Genomic DNA, 25,941 nt, shown 5'->3' with positions numbered 1-25,941 from the left:
TTTAGAAAGTCCTATTAAATAGCAGAGCCTTAGATATTCTATAGACCTTCATGTTTTAAGTCTTTCATCCCTCTATTTAGTTACATGTTTCATTCAATAATCACCAAAGAAACACCCAAGCCATTCCCAAATTTAACACAGTAAAATCACCTCACTTCTTGTTGCCTTCTCCCATAGCAGACACAGGTTTTGGGTTTCCCCATCCTGCTATGGCAGCTACTACCAAGACTCCAGCCAGCTTTTAGTATTTGAATTTAGAAAAAAGGCACTCGTTTGCAATGAATAGAATGCACCTTAGTAGGAAAAGAGGAAAAAAAGGCAACTCTTCTGGATGTATACAAACCCAGTGCCAGGGCACATAGCTTGGAAATAGAGTACAGGCTGGCATTTCACTACCATGTGCCTCCTCAATCAGATACTCTTGTGCAGTGTAAGTGGAGATCCTAGTTACCACTATTTCACCTATTTTCCATTTTCCAAAATTCTGTTGCCATCTCTCCCCTGCTGTCCTCTTCTCTCTCAATCTTTGTCTTCATGGGTTTAGAGTTTAGTGTACTCCTTTACTATCATTTTAGTGGATTCCACATGAATTTAATTCTCAAACTTAAAGTCAAACCAGTCAGTCTCAAAGGAAATCAACCCTGAATATTCACTGGAAGAACTGATACTGAAGCTGAAGCTCCAAAACTCTGGTAACCTGATGTGAAGAGCCAACTCATTGGAAAAGACCCTGAGGCTGGGAAAGATTGAAGGCAGGAGGAGAAGGGGGCAACAGAGGATGAGATGCTTGGATAGCATCATGATTCAACGGACATGAGTGAGCAAACTCTGGGAGACAATAAGGGACAGGGAAGCCTGGCATGCTTCAGACCATGGGGTTGCAAGAGACAGACATGACTGAGTGACTGAACAAAAAAGTAGGAATTAATACTTTTCAACTTGAATCTTTCTTTCTGTTATGATTCCACCTATTGGTGCTAAAAATGTATTCCAATCAATCACACAACAAATCTCAAGTAAATATACACCTGAGTAGGACAGAGGTAGACAGAATCCTTAGTCAATCTTTTTTTTTTTTTTTATTGGCTGTTTTTTTTTTTTAATTTTATTTTTATACTTTACAAAATTGTATTAGTTTTGCCAAATATCAAAATGAATCTGCCACAGGTATACATGTGTTCCCCATCCTGAACCCTCCTCCCTCCTCCCTCCCCATACCATCCCTCTGGGTCGTCCCAGTGCACTAGCCCCAAGCATCCAGTATCGTGCATCGAACCTGGACTGGCAACTCGTTTCATACATGATATTTTACATGTTTCAATGCCATTCTCCCAAATCTTCGCACCCTCTCCCTCTCCCACAGAGTCCATAAGACTAAACAACACAAACAACCAGAATTATCAGTTCACAGCAGAAAGTTGGTATCTGGGTTATCCAAATCCTATTCTCTAGAAACAAAGCTAAACCTCCTACACAAGTGAAAAAGCCACTTCCCATAAAAAACACTTTTGAGAGTAATACCTCAAAAACAAACTGACTCCTAATTCTGATGCTTTTGTATTTACCAGAAACATATAATTCTGAATAAAAATAAAAGAAGCAAGTATCATTGTTTTAAATTACAAACCTGTGCTGGTGGTACTTGCAAAGGATTGTTATCCAAAATTATTACTTGTAAATGATGCAGCTTCCTGTAACAAACTGGAATTTCGGTCACTTTATTACAAGAGAAATCCAGCTTGACTAAGGGAAGATCTCCTAATTCTGTTCAGAAACAAGAATAATTTAATTAAATTCTATATAGTTATTATCTTATTCATGTGAGTAAGAACAGTGAGCATCTTACCATCTGGTAATGCCTGAAGATTATTTCTTCTTATGTTTAGCTCTCTAAGTGATTGTAATTTTCCCATTTGTTGGGGAAGAACCTGAATCTCATTGCAGCTAATATCCTAAGGAAAAAAGAAAATAAAATTATAACAAACTAATGGAGAAAGAGAGATATATTTCTACTTTTTAATTAGAGCACATGGCTAATAGCTAGCAAGTCACCTCCAATGTCATTCCTCTAAATATGGATTATCAGGCAGATTTATATTTATATTACATCATGAAATCAATCCAGCACAATTAATGTAAATTTTTTTATGTAAAAGTGTGAGATTATAACTTAGTAATACACAAGTCAGCATTTTGAAAATCTCAACTAAAGACCACTCTTATCAACTAAAACCAGAAGGTGCTTTTCATTCATAGGTAAAATGAAAGAGAACTATCAATCACTGGGATAATTTGTCAATTATAGTAGTTGTTTGGACTTCCCTGGTGACTCAGACGATAAAGAATCTGCCTGCAATGCGGGAGATTTGGGTTTGATCCCTGGGTTGGGAAGACACCCTGGAGGAGCACATGGCAACCCACTCCAGTATTCTTGCCTAGAAAATCCCCATGGACAGAGGAGCCTGGTGGGCTACAGTCCATGAGGTCTCAAAGAGTCAGACATGACTGAGTGACTAAGTACAAAAAGTAGTTGTTTTGAGATACCTGGTTGGGCAGGAGGTAAGTCAAGGATTTACAGATGTGAGCTGGAGAATCAAAGCCCATGGTCAGAATTGATTTAACAAAACCTGTTTCTATGAGGGATTACAGGCTCAAAATTTGGTGGCTCACATCATAACCCAAAGACATTCTAAGAGATCTGGTCAGAACTGCCTCATGGTTATGTTAAAATGCAAACCTCAATTTAAAGGTAAACAATACCACATTTCCACAATAATAGAAGAAAGGAACAGCTTAAGTTATTAAACTGTGCAGTCCTCTCCCCCTTTCATATCACATCAACAGAAAGGGAAGAAGAATCTGCAAGATCTCAGGCAGAAGTCATTCTAGACACACTGCAAATGTAATTCATATTCTACTGCAACTGCCCCCAATTTCCAACTTTGACTGGAAATGACATTTAGCTTGGAAGGAAAGGTGTGGCACATACATGTACTGTTTTATCAAAAGTAAAAAAGGCAGGAGGGTAAATTCAAAAGAATATTGTTGTTGTTTAGTCACTGAGTGGTGTCCAACTTTTTTGCGACCCCATGGACTGTAGCCTGCCAGGTTCTCCTGTCCATGGGATTTCCTAGGCAAGAATACTGGAATGGGTAGCCATCCCCTTCTTCAGGGGATCTTTCCAACCCAGAGATCAAACCCTCATCTCCTGCATTGGCAAGTGGATTTACCACTGAGTCATCAGGGAAGCCCCTAAAGAATATTAAATAATATCTAATCATCTATAGATTTTAAAATATATCTACATGCTATCTTCATTCAACAACTATTTATCAAATACAAACTATTTGCTGGGCACTGTTCTAGGTGCTAGGGACGTATCAATGAATAAAACAAACAAAAAGTCCTGCCCTCATAGCTCCTTATGGTACTGCGTAATAGCAAAAGGAGTAGATTACACAATATGCTAGAAGTGCTATGGAGGCAAAAAACAGAGCAGGGTAAAGGAAAATTAGTGTTAGTAATATTGGAGAAGAATAGGAATTTAGATTTTTTCATAAAGTAGTTAATATTTGAGCATTATTATCAGAATTGAGAGTATGAGCCATGCCAATACATAAGAAAGGAATATTCCAGACAGAAGGAACAATAAATGTAAAGGCTCTTAAGCAAAGCATATGTAACATGTACTAAGAACAGCAATGAATCCAGTGTAGCTACAGAAAAGTGGGCAAGGGGAAGACTTTGATGGAGGGAAAAGTTTTGGCTTTTACTCAGAAATGTGGCCAGGTACCAGAAACTTTTAAACAGAGGTATGACACAATCTAACTTATGTTTTGACAAACATCATCTTAGCTATTGTGTTGAGGATAGTCCAAATGATGGATAAGAAAACTTCGGAAAAACATCCATTAAAGTAGATACTATGGCTCCCTCCCAAAGGAGCCTAATACTGAAGATGTCCCTACAAAAAAAATAATAAAAATTTGAAAGGCAGCTGCCACTTCATAGAAGAAACAAACCCGGCACAGGATACTGAACTACTCACCAATGGGTACTCTACAAAATACTCAGCTGGGATTTGAAGGCCTGAGAGTATTTCCTAGATCTAATGACAGACTTCACTATAGCTGGCTATGACATCCCTAGGATATACTGTCCTGGGAAAACATTCCAATGACAGGTAATATCCACAAATTAATTCTGTGATGTAAATTGTCAATTCAAAAAATAAAATTATCAATTAGCCACCCTAATGCAATCTATCCACTGTTACTGATTTTGAAAGTTGAAAGTGCAATAAATTTACAGTGCTAGTAAAACAATGGTTAATGTTTTAATATTCTGTTTAAATAAAAATACTACACTAAATCTCAAAATCCTAAATATTTTTGAAATTTCACTTATCCAAAAACTATCTCATGTAATATAATTTAAAACATAGGGTTAAAAACTGAATGAAAAAGAAAGAAAAAAGAAATTACAGAGACATAGAAACTTTTTTTAAAAAATATTTATTTGGCTGCTTCCAGTATTATTTGCAGACACAAGATCTTTGTTGCATCATGCAGGATCTTCCCTTGCAGCACTCTGGCTCTCTAGTGGCAAGTGGGCTTAGTTGCTTGATGGCATGTGGGATCTTAGTTCCCTGATCAAGGATGGAACCTGCATCCCTTGCATTGCAAGGTGAATTCTTAACCACTGGACCATCAGGGAAGTCCCAGAATCATAGAATCTTAAAGGAGAATGTACATAAAATCTTTAAAAACATTAACAGTGTGCATGTCAAAGACAGTAATGAACCCCTTATATTATGAATTTGTTAGATCACATCTGGCATCTTCTGTTCATTTCTGAGTGTTACATTAAAAGAGACTAGAATAAAAGGGAGCATTTTAAGGATAGAAATAGCTAAAAATAAAAGGCAATAAAGAATAGAAATATAGAAACTAAAAAAAGGAATAAAGGTAATAAAAATATTTAAGCCAAGAAAAACAGGTCTTAAGAGTTTGGTAAAATGGCGAGTACACACACAATAAATTATAAATACCTGAAGGGAAGAAAAGTTATCATTATCTATACTTCTTCACATGATAGTCTCAAGACCAATGGATAAAAGTGATGGGGCATGTATCTTAGTTCAAAATAAGAAAGTTAACAAAATTTTGCAAAAGAGAATTAGGGCTGCCTCAGATACACAAACACAAAGATTTGTCCACCACTGAAAATATACAACTAGATGTGTCAGGGATTCCTGCATTAGGAAGTGGTTTTATCTGATTACTTACAAGATTTCTTACAATATTAAAATTCTGTGGTTCTACAACATAATAAGACTAAACTCAAGGAAGTTTCCTTGCATTACAACTGCATATGCTTATGAATTTTAAAAAAGGCATTCCTGAAATTTCTGTTCATTACATTCTATTTGTACATTAATTTCCCACTATAAACTAGTACATAAGTTCCTCAAGAAAACTTTTCTCCCTGCACACAAAAAAAATCATATTTATGAACACTTGAAAAAATCTATGTATTGGAAAAGCATTACTCAAGATAAAATAGAAAATAAAAAATAAACAGCATGGTATATTGTGTAAGGTAGAAGTAACAGAAAGATATGAAAATAGCTCACTGTTTTGAAGATTTGATTATGTTTCTCTGAGTTCATTGTCCTATAATACCTAAAATGATATGTTCAAAGTAATTACTTTAAATTATTCCTATATTTCTACAATCAATTATATATAAAAGCCTCTTTCCATTTATCTTCATTTCAAAAGTGTTATAAAATTACATGGGGATATAGACAAAGGTCATTTTATTAATTCTACTGCATGTAGGCATTGTACTCTCTTTCTTATCTCCTCTCTCTGAAGCCTTCATTGAAGTCCTGTAAAACCTTAAAAAAAATAACCTTACCTTTTTCTGATCTAAGAACTTTACTGTCTACAAAAAGGATAGACAATTGCTTATTTGTCTGAAAGTATTTTTTAAGATTTGTAAGCAAGTCTTCTGATCTCACTAGGACTAAAGAACAACCAAGGTTTTTATTGTAGTTGTGAGCTAAAATCAGACATAAGCAAGGGTATCTCGAAATATCATTAAACAGAACTTAGGCATATACCAAGATTTTTTTTTAATTAGAGTGAAATTACATAAAGGAATTAATCTCTTGAAATATAAAGATATGTGTTATGCACATTACATACAATTGATACAACTATTTTACTCACCAATTCCATTAAATCTTTTAATTTTCCGATTTCTTCTGGAATGGATACCAGTTTATTATTACTGAGGACCAAAACTTTAAGGGGAAGATCGAATAGGTATTTTGGCAATGTTGATAAAAGATTTCGACTGAAAAGAATAAGAAAGTCTCATTATGAGAAATAAGTCTGAAATGAAGTATGTTGAAAAAGAACAAATCACTTCAAAATTAAGAATTTTTCACTAAATAACAACTATTATTTAATTAATGCTTACTTTGTAACAGGCTAATATCTTTACATGCACTGTCTCATTAAATCCTCATATTAACCTAACAAGACAGGTGGTATTACCTGCATTATACAAATAAAATTAAAGGTTAAATTTGGTTAAGTCACTTGCCCAGGCACAAGCCTGAAATGTGATCTGTAATATTGTCCTACACATCACCAGCTCTCAAAACTCAGAATTTTTCTGAGCTAGAGAAAATTCTAACAGAATTCCCAAAATTCTTGCGAGCTAAAGAATTGCCAGAACCTTGCTCTCTGGTATAATTTCACTATATTCAATACCTCTACACCTCTCACTGGGGGAAGGCTCCAAGGATAAATTTGCATGCCCTGTGTTCAAATTTATGAAAGAATGAATAGAAGTATACCTTTAAAAATACGTAGTAACCTTAACCCATTCTCTTTTGTTGCAGGTTTATGGTAGAACAGTCTACTAGCACCTTCATTTCAGCTCATAGTTGATACAACATTCCAGTCTCTGCAGATATATTTAAATATAAGGACAACTAACATTTGTTACTATGTAGCAGGCCATGTTCCGGAGAAGGCAATGGCACCCCACTCCAGCACTGCTGTCTGGAAAATTCCATGGACGGAGGAGCCTGGTGGGCCACAGTCCATGGGGTCACTAAAAGTCAGACACGACTGAGCGACTTCACTTTCACTTTTCACTTTCATGCATTGGAGAAGGAAATGGCAACCCACTCCAGTGTTCTTGCCTGGAGAATCCCAGGGACGGGGGAGCCTGGTGGGCTGCACAGAGTGGGACTGCACCTCTATGGGATTGCACAGAGTCAGGCACGACTGAAGTGACTTAGCAGCAGCAGCAGCAGCAACAGGCCACGTTCACAGCACCTTGCATGAATTAACTTGACTAATCCTCACAACAACCTACTTTAGGAAGATAGATACTATCATAATGCCCATTTTACAGATGAAGAAAAAGTCTAAAAGAGATTAAGTAAACTGCTCAAAGTCACAGAGCTGGTAAGTGAGAGAACCAGGATTCAAATCCAGGCGATTTGGCTTTGGGTCCCTTACCCTCAAACTAATTTTGGCCAAATTTGCATGCCAATGTAGATTGACCTGAACTATCCCTGCTATAGACTAAATGTTTGTGTTCTCTCCACTCAAAACTATAATATTGAAGCCTAATCCCCAATGTGATGGTACATGGAGGTGGGGCTTTTGGGAGGTGATTAGTGGCCTTAAAAAGAGAGACCCCAGAGAGCTCCCTTGCTCTTTACTCCATGTAAGGACTCAGCTAGAAGAGAGTCATCTATCTATATAAATCAGGAAACTGGTCTTCACCAGACACTGAATCAGCTGGCACTTTGATCTTGAAATTTCCAGCCCTCAAAACTATGAAAAATAAATTCTGTTGTTTATAACCACCCAGTCTATGGTATTCTGTTATAGTGCCATGAATGGACTAAGACAACTCTACTACCAAAATATATATAAAGTGTACCACTACATTTACATACTATCAAGCATTCATTAGCAATTTGCTATTATTTTCCCTGCTTTTCAAAGTGATATTTATAGGCTTGTACATAGCATTTTATATAACATACACAGCAATAAAACGCCAGTGTTACCCCAAGAGAGGGACTTCAAGCCCTTTTGCCCCATTTTATGCCTGCAAAGGATGTCCAGAAACACTAGACTGGTTTAATCACATGGCACAGACTTCAATAAAAAAGGCTAATGCCCCAAGACCAGAAATCCTAGCCAGACTGTTGGAATGTCAAATATGCTAGGTGTTTGTCACAACTCTTGCACTTTAAGGATCAAGTACAATCCTTGGGAAAGTGGTCTGTCTGGAGCACAAAGGGTCTTCCTGAGGATTCTACTGAAAAGAAGCATAGTATACAGGAAGAAAGAATAAGCTAAAAATTATCTTACAAGTTTCTTAAAATCTTTTCACCAAAATAAAAAATAAATAAATAGGAAAAAGAATGGCACATACAAACTCAATCTAATCTCCCTCATACCAGGAAAGTTTAAAAATTGGTTTCTTTTCTTCCCTTAAGAAGCAGGTTTATTGAATTAGAAGTCAGCTCTCTATTTCTTTTTTTTTTTTTTTTTTAATTTTATTTTATTTTTAAACTTTACATAACTGTATTATTTCTTTATACATAGATAATAATCATAAATCTTCACTTTTTCCACATGCTTTAGAGATAGCCAGAGGAAGCCAGTCATTAGAACAAGTGTTATGTTAATATTGTGTCTGTAAATAAAAATTACAAGTCAACTTTTAGAGATCAAAATGGGAAAGAATCACAAAAAGTTTTAGTAAAACTATTCTAAGATGTACCATAAATGTTAATATACAAATGCAATTCAATTTTTGACAAACTGTTTTTTCCATAAAAGAACATAATAAAATGATAATAAAGACAAAAAACTTAAAAATACCTCACTTTCCTCAAACCTTTCCCAAGCCAGGCCAAGGAGATTATGTACCCAGTTAGAGAAAGGAGCAACCCCAATGACCAATATCTATGGAAGGAAATTACTCTCACACATTTTAAGGTTAAAATTGTTTCGGTTAAAGTAATATGTACTGCCAGGTGACCCCACTGAGGGAGATATACATGATCAATATCACAGAGAAAGGAACATTATCATTTACGTATATTATTTATATTTACTACTTCCCTATTTGAGAATTTAGACAAGTAACTTCATTAAGGAAGAAGTTTTCCCTTATAATTCAAAACATAAAACAAAAATAAGATTCTAAAATTAAGTCACAATATACCACTTCCCATTTACTGTCACTCATTTGGTAGGGCATTTTTTTTCTTATACTTATTCAATGTTCAGTCTATTATAAAAACAGCATAAAGCTAAGAATGAGAGTTCTACAGCCATACTGCTGCTTTGATTAGAATCTTGGCTCTACCAGTTGCAGTATGTGTAATTTTGAGCAAATAGTTAACCTCTGTGCTTCAGTTTCCTCATCTGAAGTGCAGGGATAATAACCACATATCTGAAAATGTTGTGAAGATGAAATGAGGTAATATGGGTAAAGTATTTTTAACACTGCTTGGCACACAGTAAGAAATTATTATTAACATCAACTATTATCCACTTCCTAACCTTCCAATAATCCCATCCCAATCTATCCATCCTTGAGGTAGCAACAAGAAGTCACAAGAGTGAAAAACATAACTCAAGGACTGTTTCTTTATAATGTTCCACTTTAATTGGGGGTGCTAATAAATAAACCTGTGTTGTAGTACTATGATTTCAGCAAAATATTTCTGCTCTAAAGCCTTGGTACTCAAAGTGACCTAAGGACCAGCAGGCATGGGCATTACCAGAGAGTTGTTAGAAATGCTGGCCTATGAAATCAGAATCTGCATCTGGTTCCTTTGGGCATTGAAGTTTGAGAAGCACTGCTCTCAAGAACAAGACCAAAAACCTATAAAGTAATATGGACATATAGAAAATACAAATAAGATGCTGTTGAGACATAGGTTACATAGCCAAACCAATTACATTCCTTTGCAACTAAAAATCATTAGAACTGTATTAAAAAAAACAAAATTTATTCCCCCCAAAATTGCTTCCTTACCTAATGTTAAGGTATGTTAACATCTGCAGGTTTTTAATGGCTTCAGGAATGATTTTGATGCAATTATGATATAAATTTAATGTTTCAAGAGGTGCAAATAACCAGACCTCAGAAGGAATTTCTGTAAAACGATTTCTTGAAAGATCTGAAAAATAAAAGCAATGTCTGCATGTCAAACATACACCTACATTTGTGGTAATTAACAGAACTATTTACATACTTGCTGAATCACTGAGAATCCAACCAACTATTCAAAATACTGACCTTGACCTTTTGCCTTCACCTTGAAGGCAAAAAATATATAGAAATATACTCAATGGAAAGTCTGTTCATTAACAAACTGCACTTGATATACTTCAATATCTTTAAATATTGTTTTTTTTAAATACCAATGAAGAATTCTCTCTGATATTTAAAATTATGAATAAAACCTTCCCTGATCCCACATCCCCCTCCATCCACCTCTTCCTCCTTTACAACAACTTAAATAAATCTACAACATAACTATATTTCATACTTACCATGGACTTTTCAACCCATTATAATTTGCTTTCTATTCATTTTTTATGTCCACCAAGGTCACTAAGCCTCCATATCAACCACCACTCATCCATTTGGAAACGTTTCTCTCCCCTTGGCCTGGAAAACTACACTTCTGGATCATTTCCTATTATCTCCCTGGCTTCTACTAAGTCTCTTGCTAGATTCTCCTCTACCCATACTGTGAATGTTTTTGTTCCTAAGGACTCTAATATAAGGTACTCTTTCCTTAAAGCGAAGTGAAGTCACTCAGTCATGTCCAACTCTTAGAGACCCCATGGACTGCAGCCTACCAAGCTCCTCCATCCATGGGATTTTCCAGGCAAGAGTACTGGAGTGGGGTGCCATTGCCTTCTCCGCTTTTAAAGGCCTAGAAGCTGTAATTTCCTACACCCAAAAAGCTAGATCACTAGATCCAAATCCTCTGGGGCCCATAGCTTGAGAAGTCAAGGTTTTTCCTTAAGACATACTCTATTAGATGATTTAATCCAAAACTAGGGTTACTATTCATATGCTGACAATTTCAAATTAAATATATGTTTGAACACTTATGTGCTAATCTTTAGGACTTCCTCTTTGTATCTCTCAGGTACCTCAAATTCTGCAAGTGCAAAATCTTAATTGAAGATCTTCTTCCACATATCTGTTTCTTTCACTTTATATAATGTCATAATCATCAGCATTCTCCTCATGAGCTGCTCAAGCTAGAAACTTGGCATTTACACTTGATTCCTTCCTCTCCTAAACTATTCCAAGTACAAACAAATAATTCTATTCACTTAAGTTTTCACACATACACGCACATACACACACAAATAGAATTATTATAACTATTATACATCTATTGATACTTTGTTAAATGAAATTTTGAAAAATACTTATGATGTGGCAGGAAAAAAATACCCTAAAAGAGTTTCTCAACCAAAGTATTATTGACTTTTTGCATTGTATAGCTATTTGTTGTATGGGGCTATCATGGGCACTATAGGATATTTAGCAGCATCCCTAACATCTACTAGATGCCAGTTAACACCCTCTGGTCATGGTAGTCAAAAAACATCCCATGGACTATAAGCCCTCCTACCCCTGAGAACTTCTGCCTGAACAATTATCAAATTAGCTATCTTACCATAGGAATATACTTTGCTAAGGGCTTCCCAGGTGGTACTAGTGGTAAAGAACCCACCTGGCAATGCAGGAGACTTAAGAGATGCAAGTTTGATCCCGGGGTGGGAATGATTCCCCGGAGAAGGAAATGGCAACCCACTGCAGTGCTCTTGCCTGGAGAATCCCATGGACAGAGGAGCCTGGAGGGCTACATTCCACAGGGTCACAAAGAGTCAGACCTGACTGAAGCAACTCAGCACGCACGCACACACACACATACTTTGCTAACACTACTTCATTATACTTATTCGGTTAAAAACATAAGACTATTGCCGGGAGCCGGCGAGAGACATTCCACTCGTGACAAAGGTCATGAGGAAGGAGGCTCGGCATACGCAAAGGCGGGATCGAGCCTCGGGAGTGCCCCCAGATATTCTCGAGCATCTACCCCCCAAAACCAGAGTCTGCCTACTTTATTGCTTTGTGCTCTCACCTCTGACTTTACTGGGGGCTGTCCCCCACCACCATCTCACTCTCTGTCAAAGAGTTAACTTACAGCTCCAATTAATAAAGTTCCTGGGCAATTAGGAGTGTTTAAATCCAAACCCCTCAGATGGCTCTCTAACTCGCCTGACAAGTTTACCCGGACACCTACAGCTATGCATACGATTGTTTACAGTCTCCCAGCCTCCAGAGGCACGGGAAGCTTAAGATATTCAAATAGCTTAGAGCCTCTCAGAGAGTTAGAAACTGTCAGAATAAAACTAGTAAAAGATTTCATTGATGAGCCAATGTTTGTTGCCCAGTTTTCACATCCCCTGAATTGTATCCTTGAATGTGTATTAATTAATATAGTTGGTATGTAGAAAAAATAAGTAGTGGCCTTGGTGTTAGTAACTTTAGACCCTTAAGGTAATAAATTCTTTCCTTTGTAAACCCATTACACATCCGCCCTATAGGAATGTAATTTTATCTTCGAAAGATGGCGCCAAACCTTAAAATAATTACTCTTAGAGAAAATAAGTCTTTGTTGATAAGTCCTTGTCAAGAGTCATAAAATGTTAATAGGCCTTCTGGCCAGAAGATGATGTAAATCACCTAAACCATTTGTATACGATAAATTTGCAGGAAAGAAACCCTGGTTTTTGATAAGCATCAAAGACTGCTGACTTTGCATCTCCTATTATCCTCTATGTGTAACTTAGGGTATAAAAGCCCCTGTTGAAAATAAAGCTATGGGCCTTGCTCACCAACGCTTGGTCTCCCCATGTCATTCTTCCCTTTAACTTCCAGCTGAGTGTCCATCTGGAGCGCGGATATCCTCTGCGACCATTTATTTGTCTGGGCTTCTAAGACCCACTCGAGAAGGTGTCTAAGGTGGGGCACCTTCCACTATTCGAGAGGGCGCCTGTGGCCTCCGTGGTCAGAGCTAACCTGGTGTCACGGGTTATATTGATTTTCCGCGTAAACCAAGCCACTCAGCTTCTTTTCTCCACTGAATTTTCCTACTGAGCTATCCTCATTCTATTACTCTTTATTATCTCTAATTAACATATAAATAGTTGCCTAGGCCGTCTCTCCTTCGAATACCCTGGATCAGCCAGGGCTGGACCTCGGCAGACTATCATTTACCTTTATCAAGAAAAACATCTATGCAGTTAGGGAGTTTGGAACCAACATGTACACACTGATGCTGCTGCTGCTAAGTCGCTTCAGTTGTGTCTGACCCTGTGAGACCCCACAGACAGCAGCCCACCAGGCTCCTCTGTCCCTGGAATTCTCCAGGCAAGAATACTGGAGTGGGTTGCCATTTCCTTCTCCACTGCTATATTTAAAATGGTTAACCAACAAGAATCTACTGTATAGCACAGAGAACTTTGCTCAATGTTATGTAGCAGCCTGGATAGGAGGGGAGTTTGGGGAAGAATGGATACATGTATATGTACAGCTGAGTCCCTTTACTGTCCACCTGAAACTATCATAACTTTGTTAACTGGCTATACTCCAATATAACATAAAAAGTTAAAAGAAGAACATCTATGGTGTATCTTAGGCCGCTGTACCTCATCTGGTCTGCCCACATAAGAACAGCTTCCTACCAACATTAAAATTTCTCACTTTGAAGGATGACACCTATTTATTTAGCAGCATAATAATTTGCTATTCAGAATATTAATATCTATGTATGTTTTTACATATGTGTGTATACATGCACACATTCATTCACCTAATGCAAAATTTTGTAACTGGCTAAAGAAAATATTAGTTATGATTATATAATATAAAAGTTAATTTGGATTCTTTTTCTTCTTACCAAAAGACTCTGAATAACTAAATAAAAGGATAGATGGGATTATTAGAAATCAAAATCTGAACCTGAAATAGAAGTTTTCAATTTACTGGCTCACCTCCTCTAGATACCCAGGCATCATGCAGTTCTATTGAGGGGGAAAAATTAAGACTTCTTTTTTTTAGTTTAGAATATTTCTTTTACATTTGACTTTTACCTCTTATCCTTATAACTTCAGAACTCTAGGGGTTGAAAATTACTGTTTACAGTTAATTTGAAATCCTAAAAACAAATTCTGCCCAGTTTGTTATTCTGTATAATATTTAGTAAGTACTCATAAATAATACATAAATTTTAGTGGCCCTAGAATTAGATGATGGTAGCTTGCATGGAGATGGCAAGAATAAAGATAAAAAATAGAATTTGAAATATATTTTGATATTAGTACTTACAGGAATTGGGCAAGTAATTGTCTATGTGGGATAAATAAGAGACAGTAATCAAGAATGGAATCCAGAGAAGACTGGAAGGAGAACAAGATGGCAGAGAAGTAGGATAGAAGTGCTTGCAGAACACCAGCTGAGAGCTGACAGGAGTACCTGACCACCAGAAAAGAATATATAGAACCAAGCAAAACTCAGTAGGATGAAGGAACTAGGAGGGAAAACAGGAGTGTTAGTAGGACTGGACCTGCCCTTGGTGGGTGGGGGAACTGAAACAGGGGTCCAATTCCCACATCAAGGTAATTACCTGGGTCACAAGAGAAACATTTAAGGCTGAGAGTGAAGCAGCTGATCTGTGGTAGCCTAAATGGAATGAGAATCAGACAGTCCTTGCCGCAGCCATATGTACCCCAGAAAGGGAGACAGGTCCCCTAGAAGGCGCAGCAGCTGGGAGCTGGAGCATAGGGATTGTAGAGCAATCCCAGGGTGAGAGCTGCTGTTGACTGCAGAGAGATGGACCAAGGGGACCTGAAGGAGGAGACTGTGGTGGGAAATGCCTGTGGAGGAAAGCCATGGAAGCAAGGCGATACTGCTGAGTCATGCATAGTGGGGTGGAGCCATCACCACAGTCTCTCTCTCCCCACAGGCCATCCGCCGGCAACTGAATAATAGAGAGGCTGGCCCATCAAGCACCTGATGCACCCAACAACAGAGAAGGACCCCAGACTATGGAGCCTTTTAAGTGTCTGAACAGGTGGAGCTATGGAGAAACACTAGCCAAAGAGGCCTTCTGATCACCAGAGGCTAGAAAAAAAGACTGATAGGGCCATAAATCCTGTGGCTGAGGCAGTCTGTGTCCCTGCACACTTGGCACAGCCAGGGTCCCTGCAACCCAAGCAGCTGTGCCACCTTCATGCTTAACCCTCACTGGGGCAAACAAAAGTCTTCCAGGGCAAGCTCAGGAGCAAACCCCAGTAGATGACCCACATACACAGGTAGAAATAAAACCACAATTGAAACCTAAAGGCAGTGTGGCTAAGGAAGAAGACCCAAAACCTTCCCACCAGCTGTACAAGCTGCAGATTAAATCCACATGATCAACTAGGCAGCCTATGTCTATGGAATATATAAAAGGACATTGAGAGTTCCCACAAGAGAAAATGCACTAGTTCTGAGAGCTGTGGACATTGGAGGCAAGAACACAAAGGAGCAGGACCAGATTAGAGTCTGAGCTGCCCTCACTGCAGATCTGGAGACCAGAACAGTGCTGGAGGGCATCCTAGGTAGGCGAGGTGGACTGTGACTCTCAGCAAGAGAAAGAACCCTGACAGCAGTGACTCAAGAAAAACATTTATTCTTCTTATATTTTGACTTGTTCTGTAGTTTCTTTGGGTTTTTTTTTTTTCTTTCCTTTTTTTTTCCTCTGTTGTAGTTGTTGATTTTATTAGCACTATGAAATATAATTAAGCTTTTGAGGTTTTTTTTCAATCACACTTTTTATTCCTGTTATAAACCTCTACCTCTACATTGGCCTTTTGCAGTTCTGTGGAGTTTTCTCTTTTTTCCCCTTTTTTTAATTTTAATTTTTAAATTTCTTAAACCTATTATTTTTTCTACATTTATTCCTTTGTTTGCTTTTTCTACTGTTCCTTTCCCCTTGCAGTTAATTTTTAATATATATAAATGTTCTTTATCTACCTCTATTTAACTTTGCATATCTACTCTTTCTTTCTTTTCTTTCTTTTTTCTCATATTTGTTAGTTTTGTTTTCATTGCTTTATTCCCCAGTTGGCACCTTGCTTTAGTTTTGTTTTTTAGTTTGTGTTTCAGTTAGTTTTGTTCTTAACTGGTGGATATCATTTTTGGTTTCCAGTGTTTGCAGGGTCAATCTATTGTACTTTATTTTTGTTGGACTATCTTGATTTTGCTTATGTGTGTATGTGTATATGTGCATATTCCACTATTTTAATTATTATTTGCATGATTTTGTAACTGCCATTTGTCTGGGGATCATCTTGGGTTTCTCATTTTTGGGTATCTGTTTTAATCTCACTTAATGCCATAACAAACTACCTGTGGAATCTCTGTTCCTGGCCAGAGATCAAGCCCTGAGCCTTCAGAGTGGAAGAACTGATTCCAAGACCCTAGACTACCAGAGAACTCCCAACCCAAGGGAATATCAAATGGTGAGAACTCCCACAAAGGAAACCACTTGAATACAAGACCCAATATCACCCAACTACCAATAGCACCCTGTGCTACTACTAATCCAAATAACAAGACAAAAATACAAACCCAATCATCAGCATACAGGATTATCACCTCACTCAGCCCTGCCCATCAAAAAAAATAATAAACTCAGCACAAATCTCAGGCTACACAAAGCTTACACAAACCACTGGACAAACCTTAGACAGGCAGAAACAAAAAAGAAGAAAGAATTCAACCTTGAAGGCTGGGAAAAGGAGACCTCAAACACAGTAAGTTTTTAAAATAATGAAAAGGCAGAGAAATAATGCACAAATGAAGGAACAAACTAGAAACACAGAAATCCAAATAAATGAAGAGGAAATAGGCAAACTATCTGAAAAAGAATTCAGAATAATGATAGTAAAGATGATCAAAAACCTAGAAAATAGAATGAAGAAAATGCAAGAATCAATTAACAAAGACCTAGAAGAATTAAAGAGTAAATGTACTGAAACAAAGAACACAATAATTGAAATTAAAAATACTCTAGCAGGAATCAATAGCAGAATATCTGAAGCAGAAGAAAAGATCAGTGAGCTGGAAGATAAAATGGTGGAAATAACTGCTAAAGAGCAGAATAAAGTAAAAAGAAAGAAAAGAACTAAAGATAGACTCAGAGACCGCTGGGACAATATTAAACACATCAACATTTGAATTACAGGGGTCCCATTAAAAAAAAGAGAAAAAGAAAGGGTATGACAAAATTTTTGAACAGGTTATACTGATCTTTCTACAGAAACTCTGCAGCCCAAAAGAGAATGGCAGGATATAGTTAAAGTACTGAAAGGGAAAAATCTAGAACCAAGATTACTCTACCCAGCAAGGATCTCATGCAAAATTGATGGAGAAATTAAAAGCTTTTCAGATAAGCAAAAGTTAAGAGAATTCAGTACCACCAAATCAACTTTACAAAAAATGATAAAGGGACTTATATAGTCAGGAAATACAAGATAAGATCTACAAAAACAAACCCCAATTAAAAAGAATACATTTGAATCAGTTCTAATGAGGTGGATGAAACTGGAGCCTATTATACAGAGTGAAGTAAGCCAGAAAGAAAAACACCAATACAGTATACTAATGCATATATATGGAATTTAGAAAGATGGTAACAATAACCCTGTGTACGAGACAGCAAAAGAGACACTGATGTATAGAACAGTCTTATGGACTCTGTGAGAGAGGGAGAGGGTGGGAAGATTTGGGAGAATGGCATTGAAACATGTAAAATATCATGTATGGAACGAATCGCCAGTCCAGGTTCGATGCACGATACTGGATGCTTGGGGCTGGTGCACTGGGACGACCCAGAGGGATGGAATGGGGAAGGAGGAGGGAGGAGGGTTCAGGATGGGGAACACATGTATACCTGTGGCGGATTCATTTTGATATTTGGCAAAACTAATACAGTTATGTAAAGTTTAAAAATAAAATAAAATTTAAAATTAAAAAAAAAAAGAAAGAAACCGGAAATAGGAACAAATATATCAATAATTAAAAGTAAATGGATTAAATGCTCCAACCAAAAGGCACAGATTGGTTGAATGGATACAAAAACAAGACTCCTATACATGCTGTCTACAAGAAACCCACTTCAGACCTAAAGACACATATAGACTGAAAGTGAGAGGATGGAAAAATAGATTCCATGCAAATGGAAAGCAAATGAAAGCGGGAGTAGTAAGCCTCATATCAGAAAAAGTAGACCTCAAAATAAAGAATACTACAAGAGATAAGGAAGGACGCTACATAATGATCAAGGGATCAATCCAAGAGGAAGACATAACAATTGTGAATATCTATGCACCCAACACAGGAGGACCTCAATATACGAGACAAACACCAACAGACATAAAAGGAGAAATGGACAGTAACACAGTAATAGTAGGAGACTTTAACACCCCACTTAACAATGGACAGTTCACCAAAACAGAAAATTAATAAGGAAATATGTCTTAAATGATACATTAGATGAGACAGATTTCACTGATATCTTCAGGACATTCCATCCAAATGCAGAAGAATACACCTTCTCAAGTGCACATGGAACATTCTCCAAAATAGACTACATCTTGGGTCACAAATCAAACCTCAGTAAATTTAAGAAAACTGAAATCGTATCAAGCATCTTTTCCAACCACAATGCTATGAGACTAGATATCAATTACAAGAAAAAAAAAAAACTGTAAAACACAAATGCATGGAGATTAAATAATACATTTCTAAATAACAGGTTACTGAGGAAATAAAAAAGGGAAATCAAAACTATCCTGGAAACAAATGACAATGAAAACATGACAGTTCAAAATCTATGGTATACAGCAAAAGCATTTCTAAGAGGGGAGTTTGTAGACATACAACCCTACCTCAAGAAACAAGAAAAACATCGAATAGACAACCTAACTTTATACCTAAAACAAATGGAAAAAGAAAAAAAAAACCCAAGATTAGCAGAAGAAAAGATATCATAAATATCTGAGCAGAAATAAATGAAAAAGAAATAAAGGAAAAATAAATAAAGATTATTAATTAGTAAAGGTTTACTAATTATTAATTAGTGAAGATTAATAAAACTAAAAGATGGTTCTTCAAGAAGATAAACAAAATTGACAAACCTTTAGCCAGACTCATCAAGAAAAAAAAGAGAGAAGAATCAAATCAGCAAAATTAGAAATGAAAAAGGAAAGGTTACAACAGACAATGCAGAAATACAAAGGATTATAAGAGACTATCATGAACAACTATATGGCAACAAAATGGATAACCTGGAAGAAACAGATTCTTCAGTTCAGTTCAGTCACTCAGTGGTCTCCGACTGTTTGCGACCCCATGAAACACAGCACACCAGGCCTCCCTGTCCATCACCAACTCCCGGATCCATCCAAACCCATGTCCCTCGAGTTGGTGATGCCATCCAACCATCTCATCCTCTGTCATCCCCTCCTCCTCCCGCCCTCAATCTTTCCCAGCATCAGGGTCTTTTCAAATGAGTCAGCTCTTCACATCAGGTGGCCAAAGTATTGGAGTTTCAGCTTCAACATCAGTCCTTCCAATGAACACCCAGGACTGATCTCCTTTAGGATGGACCGGCTGGATCTCCTTGCAGTCCATGGGACTCGCAAGAGTCTTTTCCAACACCACAGTTCAAAAGCATCAATTCTTCGGTGCTCAGCTTTGTTTTTAGTCCAACTCTCACATCCATACATGACCTCTTCCTAGACTGAACCAGCAAGAAATAGAAATTATGAACAACCCAATTACAAGCAATGAAATAAAAACTATGATCAAAAATCTCCCAAAAGAACAAAAGCCCAGGACCAAATGGCTTCAAAGGTGAATTCTATCAACATTTAGAGAAGAGCTAATGCCTATCCTTCTAAAATTCTTTCAAAAAATTGCAGAGGAAGGAACACTTCTAAATTGATTCAACAAAGCCACCATCACCCTGATTCCAAAACCAGACAAAAACAACACAAAAAAAGAAATCTATAGGCCAATATCACTGATGAACATAGATGCAAAAATCCTAAACAAAATTCTAGCAAACAGAATTCAGCAACACATTAAAAAGCTCACCATTAAAAAGCTACATCATGATCAAGTTGGGTTTATCCCAGGGTTGCAAGGATTCTTCAATATATGCAAATCAATCAATGTGATACACCAAATTAACAAACTGAAAGATAAAAACCATATGATAATCTCAATAGATGCAGAAAAAGCTTTTGACAAAATTCAGCACCCACTTATGATTAAACCTTTTAAAAAAATGGGCACAGAAGGAACCTACCTCAACATAGTAAAGGCCATATATGATAAGCCGAAAGCAAACATTATTCTCAATGGTGCAAAACAGAAAGCATTCCCCTTAAGATCAGGAAGAAGACAAGGGTGTCCACTCTCACCACTATCATTCAACATAATTTTGGATGTCCTAGCTACAGCAATCAGAGAAGAAAAAGAAATAAAAGGAATCCAGATTAGAAAAGAAGAAGTAAAGTTCTCACTGTTCGCAGATGACATGATACTACACACAGAAAACCCTAAAGAAACTATCAGAAAATTCCTAGAGCTAATCGGTGAATTTAGCGAAGGCACAGGATACAAAATCAATACACAGAAATGACTTGCATTTCTATATACTAACAATGAAAAAATCAGAAAGAGAAATTAAGGAATCAATCCCATTCACCACTGCAACAAAACTAATAAAATATCTAGCAATAAACCTACCTAAGGAGACAAAAGAACTGCATACAAAAGATTATAAAACATTAATGAAAGAAATCAAAGATGACATAAACAGATGGAGAGCTATTCCAAGTTCCTGGGTAGGAAGAATTAACCTTCTGAAAATGACTATAACTACCAAATGCAATCTACAGATTCAATGTGATCCCTATCAAATTACCAAGAACTAGAACAAAAAATTTCACAATTCATATGGAAATACAAAAGACCTTAAATAGCCAAAGCAGTTTTGAAAAAGAAGAATGGAGTTGGAGGAATCAACCTTCTTGACTTCAGACTATACTACAAAGCTACAGTCATCAAGACAATACGGTACTAGCACAAAAACAGAAATATAGACCAATGGAATAAGATAGAAAGCCCAGAAATAAGCCCATATACCTATGGGTACCTTATTTTTGACAGAGGAGGCAAGAATACACAATGGGGCAAAGATAGCCTCTTCATTAAGTGGTTCTGGGAAACCTGGACAGCTACATGCAAAAGAAAGAAATTAGAACAGTAACTAACATCATACACAAAGATAAACTCAAAATGGATTAAAGACCTAAATGTAAGATCAGAAACTGAAAAATTCTTAGAGGAAAACATAGGCAGAACACTTGATGACATAAATCAAAGCAAGACCCTCTATGACCCACCTCCTAAAGAATGTAAATAAAAACAAAAGTCAACAAGTAGGATACGATTAAACTTAAAAGCTTTTGCACAGCAAAGGAAACTATAAGCCAGATGAAAAGACAACCCTCAGAATGGGAGAAAATAACAGCAAATGAAACAACTGACAAAGAATTAATTTCCAAAATATACAAGCAGCTCATACAACTCAATGCCAGAAAAACAAACAACCCAGTCAAAAAGTGGAAAAAAGACTGAAACAGACATTTCTCCAAAGAAGACATACAGATGGCTAACAAACACATGAAAAGATGCTCAATATCACTCATCATTAGAGAAATGCAAATCAAAACTACAATGAAGTATCACCTCACACCAGTCACAATGCCCATCATCAAAAAGTTTACAAACAATAAATGCTGGAGAGGGTGTGGAGAAAAGGAAACCCTCTTGCACTGTTGGTGGGAATGCAAATTGATAGAGCCACTGTGGAAGATGGTATGGAAATTCCTTAAAAAACTAAGTATAAAGCCACCATACGACCTAGCAATCTCACTCCTAGGCATATACCCTGAGGAAATCAAAATTGAAAAAGACACATGTACCCCAATGTTCACTGCAGCACTATTTACAATAGCTAGAACATGGAAGCAACCTAAATGTCCATCAACAGATGAATGGATAAAGAAGTTGTGGTACATATATACAATGGAATATTACTCAGCCATAAAAAGGAACACATTTGAGTCAGTTCTAATGAGGTACATGAACCTATCTATCTTAAAAGGATAGATCTTATGATATGCATTCACCACAATATAAAGGAGTATTTTTCACAATAGGTAGATCTGTTATACAGAGTGAAGTAAGTCAGAAAGAGAAAGATAAATATCCTATACTAATGCATATATACGGAATCTAGAAGATGGTACTGAAGAATTTATTCGCAGGGCAGCAATAGAGAAACAGACATAGAGAAAGGACTTATGGACACGGGGAGAGGGGAGGAGAGGATGAGATGTATGGAGAGAGTACTTACATTACCATATGTAAAATAGATAGCCAACGGGAATTTGCTGTATGTCTCAGGAAACTCAAACAGGGGCTCTGTATTAACCTAGAGGGGTGGGAAAGGGAAGGAGATGGGAGGGAGGTTCAAGAGGGAGGGGACATATGTTTACCTATGGCTGACTCATGTTGAGGTTTGACAGAAAACAACAAAATTCTGTAAAGCAATTATTCTTCAATTAAAAAATAAGTAAATTTTTTTAAAAAAAGAATGGAATCCAGAATTCTGGCTTAGGCAACTAAATGATGCTACTTAACAGAAAAGTGAGAGGTGGAACAGGATTTTTATTCTTATTTTTGCTATACAGCTTTGTTTTGCTTTTTGAAGAAGAGGATAGAATCAAGGGTTCAATTTTACATTTGTACAAACTGAGATATCTGAAAGATAAGGGATTGTGAAATGGCCAGCTAATCAGATCATTCTGGATCTCATACGTGAGGTCTGGGATGGACACATAAAATTGAAAGTTGTGGGAATATGGTTAGTACTATAAAATTATAGAAATGGAAGACATCACCTAAAATCAGAGTACTAAGTCAAAAAGAAATTCAAGACTGGGCCATCCAGAAGACCAATGTTTATAAGTTAAGCAGAGAAAAAAAAAAAAAAAAGAGCAAGCAGAGGAGACTAAAAATAATAATCAAGAGAAAATACAAGAACCATAAAAAAGAGAACATTCAAAGAAGCAACTGGAGAAAAAGCAAAAGTATCAGTATTAATAACCAATGGTTTTAATAATTTAAATAAAATCAAAGTATTATTTTAATAATTTGCATATTTATTATTGTGTGATGCTTTACCTTCCTTCCCCTCCAAAAACAAGACTCAGTTAAATTACAAAGTAATATTATGAGCTCCCTTAGGGAATTTAAATGAATTTTCATTCATAAACTATTTTCTGAATGAGCTAATACATTTATTTAGTAAACACCACTTAAAATTACAATTATTTTTCAGGTATAATTGAGTAAAGCAAATAAAGTATAATAAAGTCAAAATTAAAACTCAAGCCATTATAAAGCCTCTAAGAAAATCTTGTTCTAGGCTTTTTCAGATATTTTTTTTCTTTTTCGTTTTGTTTTATTTTAGGGGGCCCAGTGCATTATTTGTTTACTTGTTAATTGGAGTATAGTTGATTTAGGCTTTTCCAATATTTTAAATCTGTATAAACATCTTTTGTAAGAATGGGGTAAACAGAATAACAGTGCCAAAAGAAAAATACAACCATAGAGACAAAGGTGGCCAATAACACAAAACAATCTGTATTTTAATTTCTTAATCTATCTCACACTAACAGCATCTCGTATTTTCCTTCAAAAAAGTAAAAATTAACTTTTATGTAGATATAATGGATAAATTTAACCTCTGATTTAATTTTTTTATCTTGCGATATACAATTAAATAAGATTTTATAACATTAAAAATCATTTAATGAACACATGCACTAAGGCAACTAGAATAATATTAAGAAAGAACATATTATACTCAAGAAATACATGCAAAATTGGTATTTTATTTAATATGGTTCCATCTAAAGATGGAAAACAAACTTTTAATTTCTTCCTGATGGTGACATTCATTTCACAACAGCTTTAAAGTCTACCTTCTCAGGGGACAAGTAAGACTTGGGAAAAGACAATTGTAAAAATGTTTCACCTTTCCCACACACACAGAAGAAAAGAAATTAAATTCTGCTCTTTATCTTCCTGTAGCGAGCTGAATGGTGCCCCTCAAAGATATCAGGTCCTAATAATTCCTGGAACCTGTCAATGTTAGCTTATATGGTAAAAATTTTTGGCAGATATAATTAAGTGTCTTGCAGTGGAGATTATCCTGCATCATCCAGGTGGGTACTAAGTGCCATCACACATATCTTTACAGGAAGACAACAGAGGGAAACAAGAGACACATTGAGGAAAAGGCCATGTGAAAGATGGAGGCAGACACTGGAGTGACGAGGTCACAGAATGCCAGCAGTTACCAGATGCTGGAAGAGGTGAGGAGTGGATTCTTTCAAGTCTCCAGAGGGTTTATAGCCCTGCTGAAACCTTGATTTTAGCTTCAAAAGACTTATTTTAGACTTCTGGTCTCAAGAACTATAAGAGAGTAAATTTCTGTTGTTTCAAACCACCAAGTTTATGGGTCATTTGTTACAGCAGCCACAGGAAACAAACACATTTCTCAAAAATAGTTTATCAGAATTAATGAGAAAATGCCTGCAAAAATATTTTAATAGTTGTACATTTTTTTTCTTAAGTAATAAGGTGATAACTCAATTAATTAGTATCCTTGAGGATAAAAACCTGTATCACCAGTGAACTAGGTTTCATCTTAGTTTTTATTATAAATCATATCAAGCAGTATTGGCAATAACTCAACAGTAGACAGACTGTGTACTGTTTCTTGCCTTCCTTCAAACTGCTCCTTGTAAAACTGCTGGGAGCCTGTTAGAGATGTTAATAGATCATTTTAAATAATCTGATCTAAATTATGTTCTGTATCACTCAAGTTTCAGAGGTCAGAAAAGCTAGAGAAGGGAGAAAAGGAGTCAGATGGAATGGAAATCTGTTTGCTGCCTCCCAAGCTGCAGCCACAAGAGCCACAGATGGGTCCATCTGTCACCAAGTACAATTCTTGGCCCATTGGCTATCATTTCTGCCAAGGTACAGCAAATTATTTTCAGAAAGTATACTATTATACTATACTAATTTCAGTTTTGTCTTATTCACTGTACAAAAGGCTGTATGACTTTTGTCACAAATTGTTAAAATGAACTAAGATACATGAGTCTTCTCTGGGTGATATTTAATAGTACACACTGCTATAGTTGCTCTTATTTAAAAAAGTCCTAGATCATCTTTGAAAAACTGTCACATTTTCACCTATGGAAAAATGTCTAACAAATGATGGGTGTTGTTAGAACAAAGGCTCATCATTAACAGAGATAGAGAATTTTCTGCTTAAAGAAATGTGACAGTTAAGTAGAGAAATAATTTGAAATCAGTATTGTAAATTCACATCAACAATAACCTAAGTGGAACTAAAGCAAATACCTCATACACACACTTGTGTGCATGAACATAAACACACACCTTCCATATATGCTAGATCTGAAGGCTATAGGCTTTGCACAATTTCTAATCTTCAAAACAACCTTATGAGGTAGCCACTACTCCTCATTATACACATGAATCAAAGACATATTGAATGGCATGTCTAATGTTAAAAAACAACTAATAATAATTGACAGCACCGAGGTTCCCAACTCAGATATGACTTCA

General features: G+C 36.4%; 1 protein-coding gene across 2 annotated transcripts in view; it reads right to left on the bottom strand.

Moving 5' to 3' along the window:
* LRCH2 (leucine rich repeats and calponin homology domain containing 2) overlaps positions 1-25,941 on the bottom strand; it is a 115,343-nt gene that overhangs the window by 61,892 nt on the left and 27,510 nt on the right. For both annotated transcript variants that reach the window (XM_025276128.3, XM_025276126.3), the window contains exons 2-5: positions 10,093-10,237; positions 6,237-6,363; positions 1,847-1,952; positions 1,628-1,764 (exon numbers count right to left, since the gene is read on the bottom strand). In XM_025276128.3, the coding sequence (XP_025131913.2) occupies positions 1,628-1,764; positions 1,847-1,952; positions 6,237-6,363; positions 10,093-10,237 (515 nt within the window). The remainder of the gene's footprint in view (positions 1-1,627; positions 1,765-1,846; positions 1,953-6,236; positions 6,364-10,092; positions 10,238-25,941) is intronic.

Source organism: Bubalus bubalis, chromosome X (assembly GCF_019923935.1).
Source record: "Bubalus bubalis isolate 160015118507 breed Murrah chromosome X, NDDB_SH_1, whole genome shotgun sequence".
NCBI classification, from domain to species: Eukaryota; Metazoa; Chordata; class Mammalia; order Artiodactyla; family Bovidae; genus Bubalus; species Bubalus bubalis.
This window is presented reverse-complemented; position numbering and strand designations above follow the sequence as displayed.